The sequence below is a fragment of the Polyergus mexicanus genome, unplaced genomic scaffold (genome assembly GCF_030449975.1).
Source record: "Polyergus mexicanus isolate NDT 795.1 unplaced genomic scaffold, iyPolMexi1.0 SCAF_5, whole genome shotgun sequence".
In the NCBI taxonomy this organism is placed as follows: Eukaryota; Metazoa; Arthropoda; class Insecta; order Hymenoptera; family Formicidae; genus Polyergus; species Polyergus mexicanus.
The window spans coordinates 12,083,559-12,106,301 of record NW_027223325.1 but is presented as its reverse complement, the minus strand read 5'-3'; the positions used below and the strand labels follow the sequence as shown (position 1 = coordinate 12,106,301).

Sequence of the window (22,743 nt, the reverse complement as noted above, 5' to 3'; positions counted from 1 at the left end):
GGAATGCAGCCTGACTAGTTACACGAGCGTCGTTGAAGTCTTTAATCTGCGCTAACCAATTGAATCTGTCTTTATCGCGCCAAGCCAATGAGCATCGAATCCATGCGTCGATCGTATCTAGTTATTTCTTTTTCTCACACATTTTACAAATCACGATTGACGAACCTGCACGTGTAGACGATGATTAGTGGACGGTACAATCTGATACGATTTTATGTGGTATACATCAAAACATACGACGATGAAGTGACAATTTTGCGAACGTCGTATTTCTTAGGCGAATACACAGGAATTTTCCGCGATTGAATTTGATCCACGTTAACGAAAGAGGGATAACGGTGTCGTCCAAATAGCTGACATTTCTTACTACAATCCTGTCACAAGGTATGACATGCCAGATTTGTTCTTAAAAACTTTTGAAAATTCGACAACGGTTGATGTTACCAAGCACAAGATATCAGGTATATCGATATTATCCTCTGTATGAAATATATAACCGCTATACAGATTGTGAAGGGATATAATTAATGCAATTAACGTTTGTTCTAGATAGTTGACGGATTTTATTTTTTTTTTTTTTCAATCTAAAAATTACGTAACGGAGTAATATTCAGTGTCATTGTCTTGCCTACATGTTTTTATGCGCGATTTATATTACTTCGTTATATTCAACACGGGTAGAAATAAACTTGGTATGTAGAAGAGTCGAAGAGTTCTTCGAAAAAGCGATTCTCTCTGAATTTTTCCTTTTTCTTTTTTTCGAAAATTTAGATGTTGACGCAAAATAGGTTATATTCTATTGAATATTACACACTTTGCAAATTAGGTTAGATTAGATAAATTTCTCTTTTATATCTTGTAATATAAATTCTAGATTTTTATATTAACTTTTATATATACGTGTCTCCATCTAGTTTATTGATATTGTTAACTTTACTTTAAAAATATTTAATATAGCATACACATGTTTCTCTATACTTAGCGTAAATAGTGAGCATTATGCTATATATATGTATATATATTCTCTATTTCTTTTAGATTTATATTTAGCAAATAAAAATAATGATATCATAACAAACAGAATATTTACGCAATGTATGATGATAATAAATCATATTAAAAGAGTTACGAGTATAATATTTAATACAACGAAAAAATCAGAATTAGATTGTGTGACTCGGCATACTATTCACTTTACTGTGATCTAGAATTTACAATCTATTAAAGATTGCTAAATTAAGATTTAATTACAAGCTCTTTTATTTTAAATTAAATTCTCAAAATATATATGATGAAAAAAACAATGTTGCATTTGATAATGATAAAATCATTATTTTGTGTTTGAAGCTATTTAAATTGCCACATTATGTTTGCAGAAAAAAACAACAAAATATTTATAAGTGTATAAGAATATTTAGTTTAAGAATGTTTTTCGTTTATAAAAACTAAAATATTAAAAGATGTATTTCCTTTATAGATTTCGTTATAAACTTATAAATATGTCTAGATTGATTAAACAATGTTAATTAAAAATCTATTATTTGTTTCAGAATATGTCTCCAGCAAATTATTGGAAATGACAAATGTATAAATAGTTTGTACACAAATTTGAATTCTTATTTTTGTGAGAGCTACTTATGTGATATTCAAGAATGTCACAAGGAAGCGGTGCTGCTGTTGCAGTACCTAATAATCAAAACGGCGCAGTGGCGCACAATCTTCACAGTCTTGCTGGTGTGATAGGACCAGTTTTAAATAATAATAATATGAATATAGCTAGAAATAACAATAATCAAAACCCATTGATTAATGTGCGGGATAGATTATTTCATGCATTATTTATAAAAGCAGCGCTAGCCTATGCACGAACATTTCCAAGGCCTGTTAGGAGATTTATAGAATTTATAGTTCTTTTAAAGGTATATATATATATATATATATATTTGCAAAATGTTTATATTATATTAAATTTCTATTTATATATAAGTATGATTAATATCATATAAAAGTAAAGTTTTCTACATAAATAAATAAGCAAGAAATTAAACAAATATTAAAAGATTTCGTTTCATTCTTTTTTACAGGCAATATTGGCATTTTTTGTATTAGCTTATATCCATATAGTATTTTCTCGCGCACCAACTAATTGTTTAGAACATATAAGAGATGAATGGCCACGGGATGGTATATTGAGAGTGGAAATTCTCAGAAATGGTGGAGAAGATTATAGCATAGAGAAAAGTTATGCCAAAGAGGAAAAATTGAGACAGGAAAAAGTTGATGATTTAACTAATGCTTTAGGAATATTAACCAGAGATGGGTAAGTTCAAATTCAAGTATTTATACAATAAGAAGAAATGCGAGTGCTTTTAAAATTTTGTATACATACAGCGAAACAGTTATATATTTTTATTAATTTTGTTACATTAGGTTCATAAATATTGAGCCATCGGCTGTTGATGAAGAACGAGACACTACAAATGCATCTGTTGAAGAAAGTCATGAGAACTTGACATCACTTGAGCAAGATATAAGAAGTGCAACAGTTTCTAGAGAGACACAAAACTCTGATCTAAGCACTACAAATACAACAATGAGCCCATCATTATCAACTAAGCTTTGGAATGGTTTAAATACAGCTAAAGAAACAGTATGTGTTTGTTAATCATGTGTTTTCTAATTTGAAGATACTGATAATAAAATAATCTGATAGGAAATAAGATTTTTAGTATATTATATTTTTTAAGTATATTTTGAACCACAAATATTATTTAAATATCTTTTATTACGTATGTGTTAATATATATAAGATGATATATTTATATACTTTTTTATTTTTTAGTTATTTGATGGAAAGTGGTCTGTTCCAAATACGGAAGGTAATTCCACAGAAGTGCCCGAAATCAGTAATCATTCAAATGAAGATAATGTGATACCTTTAAAAGATCGTACGTTGGATGTTGATAAAATGGCTAGGGCTGGTAAATAATGTTTCAATAAAATATATTATCTATAAATCTCAATTTTTTGGGGAGAGAGGACAGTAGATAAAAAAAAAAAAAAATGAGTATAATTAATACTTGTCTAAATTATTATGTACATGTCATCATCTGCTTCTCATATATGTAAAAATGATATTGTTTCGGTAAAAAATAAAATTCTAAAATTTTTTGTATTTTTTTCTTTTATTAAGTTTTTATCAATATTTTCAGAAGATGGCTATATTGTGGAATATTCATTGGAATATGGTTTCTTGCGATTATCACCGGCAGCTCGACAAAGATTAAATATTCCAGTTAAAATTGTCACTTTGGATCCGTCGAATGACAAATGTTTTGGTGATGCATTTTCAAGATTGATATTAGATGAATTTTTGGGTTATGACGATTTGTTGATGGCAAGCATCAAGACATTGGCGGAACATGAAGACAACAAGGGTTTCTTGCGGTGAGTAACATATATATATATATATATATATATATATATATATATATATATATATATATATATATATAGTTAATATAGAATTATGTTACTGATAAAATTGTGGATAAAAACATAAAAAAATTGTAGATATTGAAATAAAAAATTTATTTAATCTTTAATTGTATAGGAATGTGGTCACAGGAGAACATTATCGATTTGTGAGCATGTGGATGGCACGAACATCATACTTGGCCGCATTTTTCGTCATGCTTGTATTTGTAAGTATCTTATGAGTCTTACGCTTGATTTATTCAACGATTGCTTATATCATTATACAAGATTCGATAATGTATTAAAGTAAAATATGTTTATTGCCTTATGCAATATATCACATTAGTTATGACGAAAAACATACACAAAAAATTATATTTATGTGAAAGAAAATGCAAAAAATTTAATCTCTGTATAACATATAGATGCTTGGGGACTGGGATGTAAATTTTTTTTTATATGGTTATTGTGTGTATATGTTTAAAATCAATTCTTTCTAGGTCGATTTATTATTTATTTATTTCGATTTATCAATTTTTATTTATCATTCATTTTTTATTTATTATCTATCATACTTAATTTTCTGTGTGTGGTTGGTAATGAAAACTAATATAGAATCGGACGCACTTTCGTGCGCGTCAGTGCATCCAACCGGATTCGTTATAAAATAACAAATACTCTAGAGTCTAGAAAAAAAATCTATTGATTGAAGTACGCAGTGCATACTGTCGAAAGTATCGAGATATCGCGAGAAGATCGCTGTGCGCCATCAAATTTCAAGTTAGTCCGTGTGTATGTGGCACGTAGAAATTTTTTCGGTGATAATAAATTCTTCTCCATCAGAGAGAGGAACGATTTCACGCTCGCCTATATGATAATCTAACGTATGTGTAAAATGATATGGCAATCAATCCAAACTAACCATCCGTTAAAGTAACCCGTCTGCGCGCGTAACTTTCCTGTCCCCCGTGTCCTATCCTCCGCGCGCGATCCCTTTGCAGCTGAAACCGTCGGGTATAAATCAAGATTATTAGAGGCATCATATTCATCGTAGCGGCCCCGTGTCGGTAATTTTGTATCAAATTGTGGTAGAATAGATTGCAGCTTACTGCGCTTGAGATCACCGGCGAAACTTGTAATTGACGCGATGCTTTCAATGGTAACGTATATTTTACACACACATATCAATATATATGTACCAAAAAGCGTTCACGCATAATATTAAAATCGTTATCTTTTTTTGTACAATTATTCTAGAAATAGCACAAAGAAAGAAGTCTACAAGAACTATACATCCACAGAGATATTTTCGAAATTTATTTAATTGTGTCAGGGAATCGAACGCTTCTGCTCATGGAAGAAGGTGAGGTAGGCTGGAGGGTGGGGGGAGGTGGAAGAGGGAGATTATTACTGCGAAAACTCCTCGTGGACGGATTTGCGGATGGATACGTCGCCACGAATTCGTCGGCGACGCCTCATGGCTCGAATTGCCGCTCAGCGGCGAGATATTTTGTTCTTTAGTTTCTGGACAATGCGGTTCGCTTTGCAACCATTATTGGCGGTGCCAATATATCGGGTAAAGGATTGAGGGCGGTTGGTTGCGTTGCGAGTCTCGCTCGTGGCGCGACACGTGAATTCGAGCCCCCGGTTGCCTAGAGGGTTCGCTCTGGGGCCATCCCCGCCCACGCTGATGGCCCGCTGTCGGTCTAGTCACGTGCACGCGACTGTCGTCGTGCACGTATCACCTCCCGTATATATCTCCTCTGTCATGTGCACGCGACGTCCGGCGCTCCGTTACAATGCGATACAGATACAGTATAATGAAATACTATTCCCTCTTCCTTTATCTTTCTCCTGCTTTGCCTCTGTGTTTGCGCGTTTGTCGCTCGCATCCGCTTCAACCTCTGGGGCTTGCATCTCTTATATCGAATTCGACTGACCGTACTGTATAGATAGTCAGATTTGTCATAAGAGATGTCTATTAGTCACGATATAAAGAGAAATTGAGATAAATTTAAAGGGATGTTAATTATTAACTGAACAGAAATGGAAGTGTATTCAAGTTAGATTCTTGAGCGAAAAAGAATTGTCAAGTTTGACTGCGTCGATGTCATTCTCTCGTAGGAAGAAGCTGATAACAAATAATTTTTATTAACTCTTTATTTATCTCTCTCGCTCTTACTCTCTTTGTTCCTTCTTTTTAATAACATCTGCGCATTCGTATAGAAAGTAGGACCAACTCGACCCCATTACTAAGGCTGCCTGTTGCAAATAACGGATTATCTTCGAGGGTGTCAGGTGCTGGTTCAATCTGAACCGATCGCAATTCAATTTCAACATTCGCTCAACCCGCTAACCGACTACGAGCGACCAGTTCGCAATTTACGTGACGCCGTAACTTTGTCAAAGTTACTCGCGCAAAATATCACAGACGATCCGTAATTCATAATTCGCGGATCGATATTTTTAATCAACGTCAATCGCATTTGCGCTAATTGCGATGTATACATCGTGATTTTATATAGTCGAAAATTATGATTGTCTATTCGAGAATATTTAATAATAATTGTTTCTTTGTTCTTTGTCATGTTTCAGACGGTGTCTATCTCGATGTTACTGCGCTACTCGCATCATCAAATCTTCGTCTTTATTGGTGAGTAATAAAATACATATATTTCAATATTTCAATTTATTTTTATCATTCAAAGAGAGAAATGAAAAAGGGGAGAGAGAGGGAAGGAAAAGAAGAAAGAATATATGTATACATTCAGCAAAATGCGTGTCGGCAAAATCAATTAACAAGCGATCATGAATTGAAAACAATGAATCAACGATATTCTTAGTCTTATTATCTATGAGTAAAATTTCTATCTACCATTGATATACAGATTAATATCAAAGTTTTGTTGCTAGTCCTGCAGTTCGACTTATTAGAATAAGCCTTTGTTGTTTATCTTTTCTATTTTTTCATCGTTTCTATCTTTTTCAGAAAGCTAATTATATACCATGTTTCTTTTTTTTGTAGCAAGTTTAGTTACTTAAAAAATCTGAACAATTTTACGAACAAAGAAACGATGTTATAAATACATTAATTCAATAAGACATTATAAATCTTTGCTGATATTTCTCTCGTCATAAGTATTTTTTTGAAGATATCAGAGAAAGATACAAATTTAACGTCGATAAGTCTGTAGATAGCAACGGTTGAATGTTTTTTTTGTGCAAAAGTCAGAATGGATTTGATAAGCTTTTATTATTTTCTTTGTTTCTCTCCCCGGAAATCAACGATAATTAAAAAAAAAATTGTTATTGTATACTTTTGCAATTGTACTTTGAATCCCATAATCGTATAGATTCATTATATACAAGTATACTCGGCGTTACGAAAATAGCTATCTTCAAATATAAAGGCATTTATGACGTCGAATGTAATACAAATTGAATCAAGTGACGATTAAACGGAATCATTTAGAAGGTATTTTCATGTGGAAAACATATTATAAATTGTTATTGAAACGAGAAAAGAAATTCCCCTTTATTAAAAATCTTAATTTTTGGCAAGAATATGTGATGATATGTTTAAATGAATTATTGCGTTTGAATTAAAATATGATTGATGTGCGACTATTTATGCAACAAATGATGATACCGAGAAAAGCGTTTTTTCTTCTCCCCTCTTCGTTTCTATCACGATAAGATCCGCACTTAAACCCGTCCGTATTTATATATTGTACGTCTTGTCCGACGGAGCCATTCGTTTGTACGCTATCCTCACGTCGCGATGGAATTATTTTCGTTCTTATTTTCGTCGCCCTTTGGATTGTTACTCACCACTCTGATTATCATCGGTGTCTGGAAATTTGTCGCATTGGTGCAACATGGATACTTTTATTGGAGAGGTAAAGGTGTTCCTTATCTGCCTGATTCATTATGGTCTCTCATAATGGGGTGGAAAGTAATTCTGCGCCGTCTAAGTTTTGTTGACCATAGTCTTTTCTTGTACAATTACTTCCCGAACGCTAAGTATTTTGGAATGATGGAATTTGCCACACCTGTCGTGCTTCTGCGTGATCCTGAATTGATTAAGGATGTGTTGGTGAAGGACTTTGAAATTTTCCACGATCATCGCAGCTTCGTGGACGAAAGTCTGGACCCGCTATTCAGTAAGAACATCTTCTCCTTACGCGGAGATCGCTGGAGGGAAATGAGAAACACGTTAAGTCCCTCTTTTACCGCTAGCAAGATGAAGATTATGTTCGATTTAATATCAAAATGTTCTCGTGAATTCGTCGATTACCTGGTCGATCATCCGGAACTCTGTAATTCGATTGAGACGAAGCAGATCTTCAGACGGTACACTACTGATGTAATCGCCACAACGGCTTTTGGCATAAGCGTGAATTCTATGAAAGATCAAAATAACGAGTTCTATGTGAGAGGAATAGAAATGTCTAAAGCTTTCTCCGGATTCCTAGCTATATTCAAGTTCATGTTTATGCGTATATTTCCGCGTTTTGCCAAGCTGCTCGGTATGGCGGGATTTAGCTCAACGTCTACGGCCGAGTTTTTCAAGAGGATTGTTGGAGATACCATCAAAGTTCGAGATGAGCAAGATATCGTCAGGCCGGATATGATTCACTTATTAATGCAGGCTCGAAATAAGAACGGTCCCAGCGTCCATAAAATGACATTGGATGACATCGTTTCGCAAGCTTTCATCTTTTTCTTAGCCGGTTTTGAAACATCCTCGACGCTGATGTGTTTTGTCGCTCATGAGTTGGCGGTTAATCGAGACATTCAAGATCGCTTGCACGAGGAGGTGCAGCAGCATGTTACCGATAATAATGAGATCTCTTACGAATCGCTGTCGAAGATGACTTACATGGACATGGTAATTAACGAGACGCTCCGAAAGTATCCACCATCGGTTGTCACCGATAGACTTTGCACTAAGAATTACGAGCTGCCTCCGCCGCAGCCGGGTTGCAAGAGCGTAATCGTCGAATCTGGTAGTGTAATGATGATATCCATATATGGTTTACATCATGATTCCAAATACTTTCCGAGCCCGGACAAGTTTGATCCCGAAAGATTCAGCGAAGAAAACAAAGACAATATTGTTCCGTACACTTACTTACCATTTGGTCATGGGCCTAGAAAATGTATTGGCAATCGATTTGCTCTTATGGAGACCAAAATTCTGATAGCTCATCTCTTGCAAAAATTTATCCTGAAGAAAACGGAAAAAACTGTCGAGCCTGTTGTATACAATAAGAGGGATTTCAATCCGACACCTGAAGGCGGATTCTGGATCGGTTTGGAGAAAAGAGAAACGTGATGAGTTTATAACGAAATACAGTAATTATTTTCTTATAATTGAAAAGGAGCATTGATTTATTTATAATTCTTGCAAAATGTTAAATTAATCGTGTATAATTTTTCAGATTTTCAAAATGGTTGAAGTCTAGGATCTATTTACGACACATCATCATTATGCCACTTGAATATTATATTAATTCAATATTATATATTTTATTATTCTACTTTTATTGCGTTATTAAATTATTACTAGTAAGGAATGATAAAGTGAAATATTATGACGAGGACTGTGCGTTGTGACCTTGTAGGCTCTCGACTCTACTCGTTCATATTGATAGATTTCGACTTACGTAACTTGTATTTGTATCAGCAAATAGCATGATAAAGACGTTGCAGTAAAGATGTTCATTCTTTATATGAGAAGAAATCTTTTATCACGATATAAATAATTTTATATTTTATTAGTTTCGACATTTTCTTTTGTTTCTCTTTTCTTATATTAATTCGGATCATGTCTTTTGCAATTTGTAAAATTAAACATTCTATTATCTGAAATTGATATGACAATATAGTTAATAGCTTTCGGAATGCCTTTAGAAACATTGTAAAAAATGTAACATTTCTAGATGATATTTTTTATAATCAGAATTTCTAAAGTGCAACAAAATCGAAAAATCATTATTTTTGCGAAATTCTTATGTACGCGATTGATACACAAATTAATATCAGAATTTTGTTGTTAATTCTACGTTCGGTTTATTAAAATAAGTCTTTATTTTTTAATCAATCTTTTTCAGAAAGCTAATTATATGCTATGTTTCTTTTTTTTATAACAAGTTTAGTTACTTAAAATCTGAATAATTTTACAAACAAAGAAACGATGCTATAAATATATTAATTTAATAAGATATTATAAAAATTTGCTTATACTTCTCTGATTACAAGTATTTTTTAAAGATATCAAAGAAAGATACAAATTTAATGTCACCAAGTAGACAGCAATGGTTGAATGTTTTTTTGTGCAAAAGTCAGAATGGATTCGATAAGCTTTTATTATTCACTTTATTTTTATAATTATAATTTGTATTTCATAATCGTATAGATTCATTATACACAAGTATACTCGGCGTCACGAAAACAACTGTCTTCAAATATAAAGGCATTTATGACGTCGAATGCAATACAAATTGAATGAAGTAACGATTAAGCGAAATCATTTGAAAAGTATTTTCATGTGGAAAAAAAATATTATAAGTTGTTATTGACACGAGAATGGAAATTTTTTTTTTTAAATTTTAACTTTTGACAAGAATCTGTGATGATAAATAGATTTAGATGGATATACGTATGAATTAAAACATGACGTATTCCGCGCGATTGACGCAGCAATTGGTGATACCGAGGAAGGCGTTTTCTTTTCTCCCCTCTTTATTTCTGTCACGATAAGATCCGCGCTTATACCCGTCTGTATTTATATGTTTCACGTCTTGTCCGCCGGAGCCATTCGTTTGTATGTTATCCTCACGTCGCGATGGAATTATTTTCGTTCTTATTTTCGTCGCCTTTTGGATTGTTACTGACCATTCTGATTATCATCGGTGTTTTTAAATTTGTCGCACTGGTGCATCATGTATATTTTTACTGGAGAGGTAAAAGTGTTCCTTATCTGCCCGATTCATTACGATCTTTTGTAATGGGTTGGAAAGCATTTCTGCGCCAACTGAGTAACGTCGACCATAGTTCTTTTTTATACAATTACTTTCCGGACGCTAAGTATTATGGAACGATGGAATTTGCCACACCTGCTGTGCTTCTGCGCGATCCTGAATTGATCAAGGAAGTGTTGGTGAAGGACTTTGAAATTTTCCACGATCATCGCAGCTTCGTGGACGAAAGTCTGGACCCGCTATTCAGTAAGAACATCTTCTCCTTACGCGGTGATCGTTGGAGGGAAATGAGAAACACGTTAAGTCCCTCTTTTACCGCTAACAAGATGAAGATGATGTTCGATTTAGTATCAAAATGTTCTCGTGAATTCGTCGATTACCTGGTCGATCATCCGGAACTTTGTAATGCGATTGAGACGAAGCAGATCTTCAGACGATACACCACTGACGTAATCGCAACAACGGCTTTTGGCATAAGCGTGAATTCTATGAAGGATCAAAATAACGAGTTCTATGTGAGGGGAATAGAGATGACCAAGACTTTCTCCGGATTCCTAATTATGTTCAAGTTAATGTTTATGCGTGTATTTCCGCGTTTTGCCAAGTTACTCGGTATGACGGGATTCGCCTCAACGTCTACGGCCGAGTTTTTCAAGAGGATTATTAAAGAGACCATCAAAATTCGAGACGAACAAGCTATCACCAGGCCGGATATGATTCACTTATTAATGCAGGCTCGGGACAAGCAGAACGGTCCCAACATGACATTGGATGACATTGTTTCGCAAGCTTTCATCTTTTTCTTTGCCGGTTTTGAAACATCCTCGACGCTGATGTGTTTTATCGCTCACGAGTTGGCGATTAATCGAGACATTCAAGATCGCATGTGGGAGGAGGTGCAGCAGCATCTGGCCGAAGATAACGAGATTTCTTACGAATCGCTGTCGAAGATGACTTATATGGACATGGTGATTAACGAGACACTCCGAAAGTATCCACCAGTAATCTTCACTGATAGACTTTGCATTAAAAATTACGAGCTGCCTCCGTCGCAGCCGGATTGCAAGAGCGTAATTGTCGAATCTGGTAGCATAATGGTAATATCCGTTTACGGTTTACATCATGATTCCAAATACTTTCCGGACCCGGACAAGTTTGATCCCGAAAGATTCAGCGAAGAAAATAAACACAATATTGTCCCGTATACTTACTTACCTTTTGGACACGGGCCTAGAAAATGTATTGGCAATCGATTTGCTCTCATGGAGACCAAGATTCTGATAGCTCATCTCTTGCAAAAATTTATCCTGAAGAAAACGGAAAAAACTGTCGAGCCTGTTGTATACGATAAGAGGGATTTCAATCCGACACCTGAAGGCGGATTCTGGATCGGTTTGGAGAAAAGAGAAACGTGATGAGCTTGTAACGAAATACAGTAATTATTTTCTTATAGTTGAAAAGGAGCATTTATAATTCTTTCGAAATGTTTAATCGTGTATAATTTTTCAGTTTCTTCAGATGATTGAAGTCTAGGACTTATCTACGACACATCATCATTATGCTATTTGAATATTATATTAATTCAATATTATATATTTTATTATTCTATTTCTATTGCGTTATTACTGTTAAGGAATGACAATGTGAAATATTATGATGAGTACTGAGTGTCGTGACCTTGTAGGCTCTCGACTTTACTCGCTCTATTGATAGTTTTCGACTTACGTAACTCGTATTTGTATCAGCAAATAGCATGATAGAGACGTTCTAATAAAGATGATATAAATGTTTATTCTTTATATAAGAAGAAATCTTTTATTACTGCATAAATATATTTTATATTTTATTAGTTTCGACATTCTCTTTCGCTTTTCTTTTTTTATATTAACTCTGATTATGTCTTTTGTAATTTATAAAATTAAACACTCTATTTGACATTGTCTGAAATTGATATGATAATTTAATTAACGGCTTTCGGGATGTCTTTAGAAACATTATAAAGGTATGTAACGGTTTTAAATATTTTGTATGATCAAAATTTCTAAAGTACAACAAAATCGAAAAATCATTATTTTAACGAAATTTTCCAACTATTGATGATGACAATAACAATAAAGTATTGATAAACGTTTACAATAGATAATGAAAAGGTTATTTTGTTGGATTGGCGTTGTGCGAGAATGATAAGATAATGAGAATAAAATAAACTAAAAGTAAAAATACGTTGCAACAATATTCAAATTTAGAAACCACACGCTAAAATTTAATTTATTTTTTGATGTATTGTATATATCAAATTTATCTGTGCGTGTGTGTTGTGTGTGCGTGTATATTTTATTTTCTCTTTTTCATTTTTTATTATTTTCATTAACTATTTATAAACACGTTAATGTACTTTGTTTCCAATTTTTTATTATCAATTTTTTTATTCGTTAAGAAAGTAAATTAACTATATTAAATTTTTTTATTAAAATTATTTATTATTTTGTACGAGCGTTTTAACTTGATTTTATATTTATTAACTTAAAGAAATCGGCTTCAAAAACTAGTAATGTTCGCATTTGTAGCTTAAATAATACTCGAAATAATGTTTAACGTTCAATTTTATTTATTTTTGCTAATTGATAATGTTTTTCCAACATTTTTGATTGTATGTTGTCAGAAATTTGTACTCTCAAGCTCGCTTTAGATACTCTACAATCTGTGATAGAAATCGGGACAGAATTCTATTTATAATTTTACTTATTATATATATCATGCATTTGTAGAAGTAAAATATATATGTAATATATAAAAATATACATTAGGACATGTGGCACATAAAGCGTATAAAGCGGACTTAATTGGCGTAATTCATATTTGAAAATAAGAAATAAGTTAATTAGAATCGATAATCGATATTTTTTGCAATTTGTAATTTCTTTGGGCTAATATTTCTTAAGCTATCGTATCTGCACATCATTGTTAACTTGAAATTTAATCGTAAATGAGTCGGAGAGCTTTGATTTTTATTTAATCGGACCTCGCTGCCTTTTTTTTTGATAAGTTCGATAAAATGGCACGTGCTTGGTGATTTTTTCACGGTCTGTGGTACGGGAGCTGGCCTAAAGAAGAAAAGGGGGAAAGGGAAACTTGAAAGTTTAAACAGCGGCGACGAGGGAGGTTATTTTCGCAGGTTAATCGTTTGAAATACAAATTTGCATAGAAAAACAGCGCAAGGGGCGGACATATTTCCTTCATCCATCTGCGAGTTTTGGATGTTGGCCAACATTTATTCTATATACTTTGTTCATATATTTATGATACTTCTGCTAGTCTGTTTTTGTTAATAGTGACTTAAATTTTTTTATTTTTTTCTTATTATATATTTTCTTGAGAATGCAAATTACAATTTTGAAAATTGTATAAATTATTCAATCGCATATTATGCATGTTTTCCATGATATTAATAAAATATCAAATCGCTTTAATGATATGAATAAGATTAAATGCTTGAGAATCAGTAATTTATGCTTTACATTGAAAAGTATTTTTGTAATAAACTATTCACAAAAATTTTTATTCGAAGAAGATCAAGACACGAAAAAAAAAAAAAAAAAAAATGAATTATTTTTTGATATCCGTAGCAATATGCTGTGTGTGCAATATATAAAATTATCTCTAACAATAAGTATATTATTCATCTCCTTCATCAGATATATTCCATACGTTTATAAAGTTATATCTTAGAATATTATTAATATTTTATTCGTAATCAGATTAGGAGTGGATAAAAATTGTATTATTATTCTTTCTCTCTTTTTTACTTGAAATTCTAGCATAAAAGTGAAACTTTTTGATTTGCATTTGAATGCTGTTTTCTAAGAAACTTGCATCAGATTGTCAAAGGAAGAACGTGATTGAACTGGAAAATAAGATATTTATTCTTTGCGAAAATTAAAAATGCATAATACTAAATAAACTTTATATTAAACTTCTTCGTTATTAAACACATTTCGTTGCTATCGTCGAATCGATGATAACTTGATGATTACTTAGACATGAGCTTTACAAGTGCGTATACAGTATATATTTAATGAAGTATATATGTTCGGTCTAATTAGAAGAAGCGCGAAAAACGGATAGAGCAGTGTGAACATAAGAAAAGAGAATAAACGTAAGATACACGTGTGGCCCTGGTTAGAGAAAGTATTATGCGAGACGGGACGAAGGATCGCGGCAAGTTTTAATAACCGGAGGGTGGAGAGAGTTTAGTGGACGATAAGTTAAAATCTAAAATTTATTAAATTGAACCGCGCAAGGTGTGTCGCGCAAATTTGTAAAGTACGATATATCGTGTGGCCTATAAAGAAGGCGCGGTTCGCGATTAGTTGCGCGACCCCGTCCCACGACAAGTGGCGGTATTAACTTTTTAATTGCTTTGTTGCACCCATGGCGGATACGATTATGAATTTTTTATCAATCCTCGAGTTCTGCTTCTATCCAGTACAACAAGGTTGCAAGACGACCGATATTGCGGATTATCCGAAAGTATCGTAACAAAGTTGTCGCGCTCTTAAATCAATTTTGGATCATGCACAATAGCTATGTGTGTGTGTGTGTGTGGAGAGAAGGAAATGCTTTCTCTATGAGTTACACAATATTAATACATATTATATATATATATATATATATATATATATATATATATATATATATTTCTTTGCTATATTTATTCGAGAGATGTAAGAGATAAATCAATACGAGGTATACGACTTAAAGTGTCGATAGAAAGTTTCGTGGAATTTAAATCAGGATTGACGAAGTTTCGAAATTAATTCGTATCGAGCTTTGAGTCGACTCGTCGAACGCGACGCGATTCCTTCACGGGGTGTTGCTGAACTTATGTAATAATCTTCCGCTCGCGAAGTCCTCACTACGATGTGCCTGATAAATATTAAATTCAAGTCGTTTCTCGACCGGAATAACGATTTCCACGTAACATTTTATCCTCGCGATAAATTTACGTACGATGGCGGCGTGTACGTGTATATAATTATCGGAAGAAATAAGCTATTATATTCTTTCTTTTTATTTATATAAGCATAACATTCTAACATACGTTTCCTCTGTCTGTTTCAGTTGATCTCATACAAATGCTGGAATTTAATTTAACTGTGTCGTTGCCAGCAGCTTCCTTATTGACAGTAATTTTGGCGTTAGTGGGTAAGTTATACGTATGCCTCTATTTTGGAAATCCGTTTAAACTACTTTGTTAGCGCGTATCTTTTATTCTTGCGGGAAATATTTTCTTTCGCTTTAAAGAAAAATTAATTTTATATAAAAATTTAAATGCATATTATATGTAGTTTTTTTTTTTTTTTTTTTTTTTTTTTTCAAAATTCAAATATATGTATGACTAAAATTTTCCCGATGTTGAATAGCATTTACACGTGTACTGTATTTTACATTCAAGTGCAAACGTTTCGTGGATTCTTTCGCGGTTTTTTTTTTTTTTTTTTTTACGTCGCAATTTCTCGAAGACGAGATTCCATAAAAAGTCATCGGTTTCAGCCATCCGAATAAACAATCGACGACGAATTTTCGAACGGAGTACGTTGAAGTTTGGTCTCGCGACGGCTCGTATGGCGTGAAATATTAAATACCTTTTTACTAAATCAGGGCCGCGCGTGTGCCCTCGCTCTCTCGCCGGTAGGATGTTAGCTCCGTTACAAAGCTGATTGGCCGGGACGGTTAACCCAGGATTCTGCATAAATTTCTGATGAAGGCGCAACAGTTGGGTAACCCGCTTCGGAGCCCATTTAGCAGCGGCATTGGCGCCGGGCGTCCATGTCGTCGCCCATTTCCATTTCGCCTCGAATATCTCCTCTTCACGTGTCCACCGACACCAACGACGTCCTGCAATTGACCTGCATAAAATACGACGTACGCTAATCGGCTCTCCGTCCGCCTCTCGAAACATTGATAAAACTGAATTTGCAATCTTTGTTTCCTCTTTTGGCTCCTTGTTTTTGTACGAGTGTACGAATTATTCCGTTCGACGAGTGTACCTCTCTCAGTCGTTAACGAGTTTTAATGTTCAATCCGTTTCTGTAACCCGCGAATGCTCTCGCGTTTAAATTTTCTTTCTGCGATAACGCGATTGTAATATGATAGAGAGAGAGAGAGAGAGAGAGAGAGAATATCGATCTTATGATTTTAAGCTAGAGCTTTATTCCGGCTTATTTCCGACATATTAAAAAATGCATATATTTAAGCGTAGATATTTATAATTTATGTCAAAAACCTCTTAACACATCGTACGCTCTCACGACATAATGCGATATTTTCATCTTATTTATCAATGGTATAGTATGGTTAGTTATTAGATAAATAGAGGTCAAGATGACAACTATATCTATCAGATTTCTATAAATATTGCCAATTTATATGTAGTCCGATATGGGGAAGCCATTCATTTATATACCACCAGTTGCGCGGTCAACAGGCAGCCAAGCGAAATGGCAACAGAAGTGGTAAATTTCCGGATCCGCACCCCCGTTCCCTTTCCTCCCTGTTGCAGGGGGGATTGCCGAGGATCGTATGTACAAAAATCGAAATATATATATATATATATATATATACATACACACACACACGTATGTATATACGTACATGGAGTCAAGGAAGCTTGTAGTTGGAGGAAGTAAGAGGAGGAAAGGGAGCCTTAGGGAAGTTGTTATCTGGAGTAATAGGTCCCGGTTCCTGTATCGCTTCCTGCTCTCCATCCGTCATCCCGCGGTTCTTTTAGCCTCCCAAACCTTTCGCTCCTTCGCCGCATGTTGCCTTTGGAAAGGGGGAGCGGGAAGAAGTCAAAGAGGATATATATCTTTACTTGTTTCCTTTTCCTTATTTCAGTATTTCTGTATCTTTCTCTTCGCTTTTCTCCACTTTTGCGATAATAAGCATATAGGAAATATAAGATGAAATCGCAACTTTGGCAATGCTTCGAGATACGTTGAAGTTTTTTTTTTTTTTTTTTAGGGGGGGGCTGGGAAAACAAAAATTTATCGAGAGAAATTTAGTTTTTCTCTATCGATCCTTTTAAATTGGATATTAAAGCAAGATTTTGTTATACACGTATGTAATATTATATCTTAAGAGAATTTTTGTATTTTCTAAATTTATAAATAACTCGGAAATCGATATTTACGTACGATAGTGTTGATATTACATGTGCATATTATATCCGGCTGCGTTTCGCGTTTTCTCAACGCTATCTGCTGTTCGGCTTGACGTATTCTTTTTCAATATTCGGTCCCCGTGTTCGTCGTCGATGGGCAGTATTTTGTCTGGCGGTTGCCCGCGGCATCATCAGTGTGAATTCACGTCAAATCGTCCACAGCGTCGTTCGGCATTTGGCATTAGGTGAAAGACGTGGAAGACGATTTTGCATAATGGAACGTCAAAGAACGAAAGCACCGGCGCCTCTGTGCATCAGTGACGCATGATCGACCGCCTAACACGCTGTAAACACATTTTCAGAGACGGTCAGAACACGTTGCATCCGTTGCCATTGCGTTTATCCGCTTACAACGTCGGCGGAGCTCTGCCCGTATACATATTAGCATATTTTATACAGGCGCGTGAACGCGAGCGTCTCGATGTTGGTGGATTAAAGCGGATGGTCTTTAATCGTTGAACTGGAATCGCGATAAAAAGGCAAAAAATTCCAATTGCAAATCTAAAGTACTACGTATAGAACGAGATAATCGTGACGTAATTTACAAAATTCTCGCCAATTATTTTTGACGGAATATTTTCACGCAACTATAGCTTACGTATGTATCGTTCAAAGTCGCGTATTTTTCCAATAAGAACAACAGATGATATACAATTCTCGTTTTCTCGTCATGTTTACGATGCGTCGACGTATGCCATGGACTTGGCTTAAATCACGCGATCGCTAGATCAGATTAAACCATAGTCTATATCCCTTTGCCTCTCTCCGGCTCTAAAGCCGTTTCTGGTACAATGCAGCAGCGTCAGTAGAGCGAAGATCCTAGTATAGTGGCGGATAATTTGATCGGGATCTGCTACTCTACGATACCTACGTCGCTCTGCTCCTCGACGTACGACGGTTAATACTAGTCCTGATTGGTCCTTGACTAAATCTTCCGTGCTTTGATGAGCATGATTTCACTTGTAATTATTTCACGTCAACAGTCATTCCGCGAAAGGAGATCTGCGAGTTTATACAGTGAGTTTAGACGACGCGAATGTGTTTCTAACTCGTACAACTTTGTAACCGAGATCCTTATTAGTAACGGATCTATAAAATATATATATCTTTGTATATAAAATATTTTTTTTTTTTTTTTTTTTTTTTTTTTTTAGACTTAAAACAATGTGGTCTCTCTCTCTCTCTTTCTCTTTATTCGCGGATGATTTTTGCGGATTTAGTAAAATTGGTTTATGCGTATCGAATACCGTAACAGTCCTCGTGCTTCGGATCTCGGTTGACGAAAAAATTTCATAAGGATCCAGGACTTGTATTCATTTGCGTTCGATCAAGACCAAATAGGCGTTCAATCTCGCGTCCGATCAGGCTCAAATATGTTCGCAGTGATCGGTCAGCGGGAAATATTATGTCCGTTAGAGGGATGAGGATGGGGATGGGGATTCTGCCGGGCTGCGCGGAATATTGGCACCGGCCGGGCTCTACTCGATGCCGATGACACGTGAGCGATGGCCGTACACAGTTGATCATTGATTAACCACATTATTAGCTCTTCGGAAAGCGTGCGACGCACACATTCCAGTATTATTTCCAGTATCGCGTCACGTATGAAAATTTTGCGCGATATAATAATATATACCATACATATTCGAATGGGGGCGTGAAATCTCGTCTCCTTTTCACAAGTCGTGTCATTTGTTCGCGTATACCAAAGCTCCTTCGTTTTCTATCCGAAAATTATATACAATCTGTTTCGTTCTTATGATTAAAACGGCCAACGGCCTTTATTTGTCGCGATTCAATTCCTGTTATCGTTTATTACATCAACAAGAACAAATTTGCAAATTATCCTTGTTTTATTAAGGACCAGGTTCGATACGCTCGATCGATCGATCGATGAGTGTCGGCGAACCATGAGCGGCGTGAACCGGCAACAATAACATGTTACTCAATTATGCGAAAGCTTGCGCGTCGACCATGCACGTTGTCACGATTCGCCAATTCGTAGTCAGAGTCGGCAGTTGGAAAATTGCGCCATTTCGTCGATTCGTCGACCACGCCGGTATTTTGCACATTCGTTTATTAGCAACATACGGTTCACGTGAACATTCCATGGCTTTCGTTTTAACTATCTAAGCTCGAGTGATTTGCGGCCCCGAATACGAATGGCAAATTGCGCTTTCGTCAAAGATTTTTTTTTTTTTTTTTTTTTTTTTTTTTTTAGTCATTGATGGAATAGTAAGTACACAACTTATCCAATTAACGCTTGTGAAATAATCGTGACTACGCTCCGATCTCTTATATTCTGATAAAAATGCTGGTAACATAAATCGGAGCATATAATTGCACCGTGCAGTTTCAGCGTTATACGAGAGATTATTGGAAATTTGAACGTCTCTTTATAAAAATTGAGAAGATGGGAAGAGGGGGGTGGGGGGGGATGAGATCAGGAGTTGGACGGTGAATCCTACGTATGCTCGGCGTAGGATATCGCGTTAGAGGCTTATCTACACGGCGAGGTAATGCTCCACTAGTATGCATTTAAACGAGTGCATTATCCGCGTATTATCCGACGTTAACGATCCTTTCGATGAACACGATTCATGAGCCGCCACTGGCCACCGGTTATTGACAAAAAAAAAATCGTACTACTGAATTTCAGAATGCGCATTACTTTAATTTTTAGCTGATGAAACATTGACACACAATATGAGATGTTTCTCGAAACTTTAGCTTCCTTTTTCGATTTTCTCTAATTTTTTTTTTTTTTTTTTTTTTATATATAAAATTTATTACATTATTATTTCTAAAGTATTAGTTCTCTATTTCTTTTGTACCGATAATAAGCAAAGTTCAAGCTCCGATTTGTTAAAAGTTAATAATAATAATTTCGTTTATAAATACTTTTTTTTTTTTTTTGCATATCGATAAGAACAAATCAATTACAAGAATTTGTCGAAGAGAGTAAAGGGGCGCGATAATTTGCTTGTGCATCCCAATGCGAACGCAACATTTCGTTACAATAGCGGCATAAGTGATTTTTCTTTTCTTCGCGGGACAATCGGCCGTCCTCGTTCTCTTAAGAAGTAATTTCTCACGTTGTCGTGTCGCCCCCTTATTCCCCTACTTCCGTGAAGCGCTGTCAGACCACGTCTCTTGGTCGATTTGTACTTTTGTATCCCGGCTGTGTACATCCGGGGAGGATACGAACGACGTTGGCCCGGCTCATTAGCATTCCCGCGGCGTTGTTTTCTTTCACGTGTTCCGTCGCTTTGTGTGTCCGATCGAGAAACTAATTATCTAATGTCGCGCCCTTAGTCTCGGCATCATCCATTCTTGCTGGTTGCGCGAGCCTGCGGGGGCACCTTCATCTAACACTGCCACGATCCACCCCCCCGCGCGTAATATACGCGCTCTCTTACGAGAACATTTTTCGAAAAACCGACTCGGAGCCAATACCGGCTCGACCACGTGCGCGAGCGTAAACAGAGGATAGCAATCGTGGACGAGAAGACTTCTCTTTGCTCTTCGCAAATCTTCGTATGTCATATTTACTCTGTCTCGCTCGAGTCTCGTCGGCTCGAAGCTTAAAGCGATTCTCATTACTCGGCTATTATTTTGAATTGATTTCTCTAATTGTTATTTTTTTATTTTTTTTTGGAAATCGTACTACACTCGTTTATTCTTGAGAAAGTCCGCATGTCCGTTAATTATTTTCGCAGTATATAAAGAGGCCAATTATTTTTCAAATTTAGCCAAAATATTGTGTATATTGACGAAAGACATAAATCGTATCCCGATTCCTCCTCGATTCCGAAGAAAGTCTTAAGCGTTGTCATTAATCAAGTCTTGGCCGACGTGCCTCAACTTGGTCGTTTTCGCACTTTCGTGATCCGGCCAGGGCACACCCTACAATACTTTTGTCATTTCCGCACGGTTTCCCATGGGCGCTCGTATCGTTACAATCCATTAGGAAACACGCTAGAGAATATATCGTATACATATGTATTTCGCATGTATTTACATCGCCCGTTCCTGTTTTATAATTCGCGGTAATATTTCACTCGTTAAGTAAGATCGAACGTTTAACGTTCGCGAAATGATAAGACGAATCGATGCGACGCATCGTTTTTACATCATTAATGGCCGTATACCTGCGTGTTAAATTCATGCGAAACGATTCTCGCGAATACGGTACACGTTGATTGCAGTTTTAATCGCGTAGAAACTATCCGATATTAATAGCATCGGATATTGACATATCGATAGAAATTCTGATCGCAATTACCAAGCAATTGTCTTTTTTTAAATTTGTAAATTATTATATTAATACAATTTTTTTATTAAGTACTTTTTGAGTTATTTTATATTTTAATCCGACATATTTTGATATGAAAAATTAAATATCTCGTAAAATATTTAGTTTTTGATAATCTTACCGTAATACTTCTATGTACAGAATAATGAGAGAAATCAATTAGTATAAAAAAAAAAAAAATTGTTTTTAAGAAAATTATTTACAATGTATTTTTTTAAACAATTATTTGTTTTTTTTTTGGCACTTATTAATTTGTCTCATTATTCTGTACATAAAAGTATTACGATGAGATTATCGAAAACTGAATATTTTACGAAATATTTTATTTTTTATATCAAAATATGTCGGATTAAAATATAAAATAACTCAAAAAGTACTTAATGAAAAAATACTTTATTATAGTGTTTTGGAAAGCTCTCGATGTCAGCTACAAGAATACTAAATAAAAAATTGAGGTTTCCATTTAAGATTTTAAAGTTGACCTTCACATGACCTTCAAATGATTTTCCAAGGTCAAACCAATGGTACCATCTTATGGCCCCCTCGAAACCAAACAACTTTTGTCTGAAACATTTTTCTCTTCCGGGCTTAGTTTTTGAGATATTTGCCTGAGGAGATTAAAATGGGACACCCTGTAGATGTATATATTTGATTATTTTACGACGCGACAGACTGAAAAAGATTTTTCATTAAATAAGCGTAACGGTGTGTGTTATCATTAATTTACCTCCATTTTTTTCCCT

General features: G+C 35.0%; 3 protein-coding genes across 6 annotated transcripts in view; all 3 read left to right on the top strand.

Annotated features, from left to right (window-relative positions):
• The first annotated feature begins 170 nt into the window (after positions 1-170).
• Positions 171-22,743, top strand: part of LOC138933166 (membralin-like) — a 57,787-nt gene continuing 35,214 nt past the window's right edge. The window contains exons 1-9 of one of the 4 annotated variants that reach the window (XM_070295711.1): positions 171-384; positions 1,551-1,919; positions 2,085-2,320; positions 2,431-2,650; positions 2,843-2,981; positions 3,216-3,447; positions 3,614-3,704; positions 6,073-6,130; positions 15,585-15,668. In XM_070295711.1, the coding sequence (XP_070151812.1) occupies positions 1,653-1,919; positions 2,085-2,320; positions 2,431-2,650; positions 2,843-2,981; positions 3,216-3,447; positions 3,614-3,704; positions 6,073-6,130; positions 15,585-15,668 (1,327 nt within the window). In that variant the 5' untranslated portion in view covers positions 171-384; positions 1,551-1,652. Of the gene's footprint in view, positions 462-1,550; positions 1,920-2,084; positions 2,321-2,430; positions 2,651-2,842; positions 2,982-3,212; positions 3,448-3,613; positions 3,705-6,072; positions 6,131-15,584; positions 15,669-22,743 lie in introns of all 4 variants that reach the window. The other 3 variants (XM_070295712.1, XM_070295708.1, XM_070295709.1) reach the window with 3 other exon arrangements.
• LOC138933060 (cytochrome P450 9e2-like) lies at positions 7,215-9,196 on the top strand. Its single transcript, XM_070295521.1, has 2 exons — positions 7,215-8,835; positions 8,922-9,196. The coding sequence occupies exon 1, from the start codon at positions 7,259-7,261 to the stop codon at positions 8,813-8,815; it is 1,557 nt and encodes a 518-aa protein (XP_070151622.1). The 5' UTR covers positions 7,215-7,258; the 3' UTR covers positions 8,816-8,835; positions 8,922-9,196.
• On the top strand, positions 9,665-12,312 carry LOC138933061 (cytochrome P450 9e2-like). The gene is made up of 2 exons (XM_070295522.1): positions 9,665-11,898; positions 11,973-12,312. The coding sequence occupies exon 1, from the start codon at positions 10,328-10,330 to the stop codon at positions 11,876-11,878; it is 1,551 nt and encodes a 516-aa protein (XP_070151623.1). The 5' UTR covers positions 9,665-10,327; the 3' UTR covers positions 11,879-11,898; positions 11,973-12,312.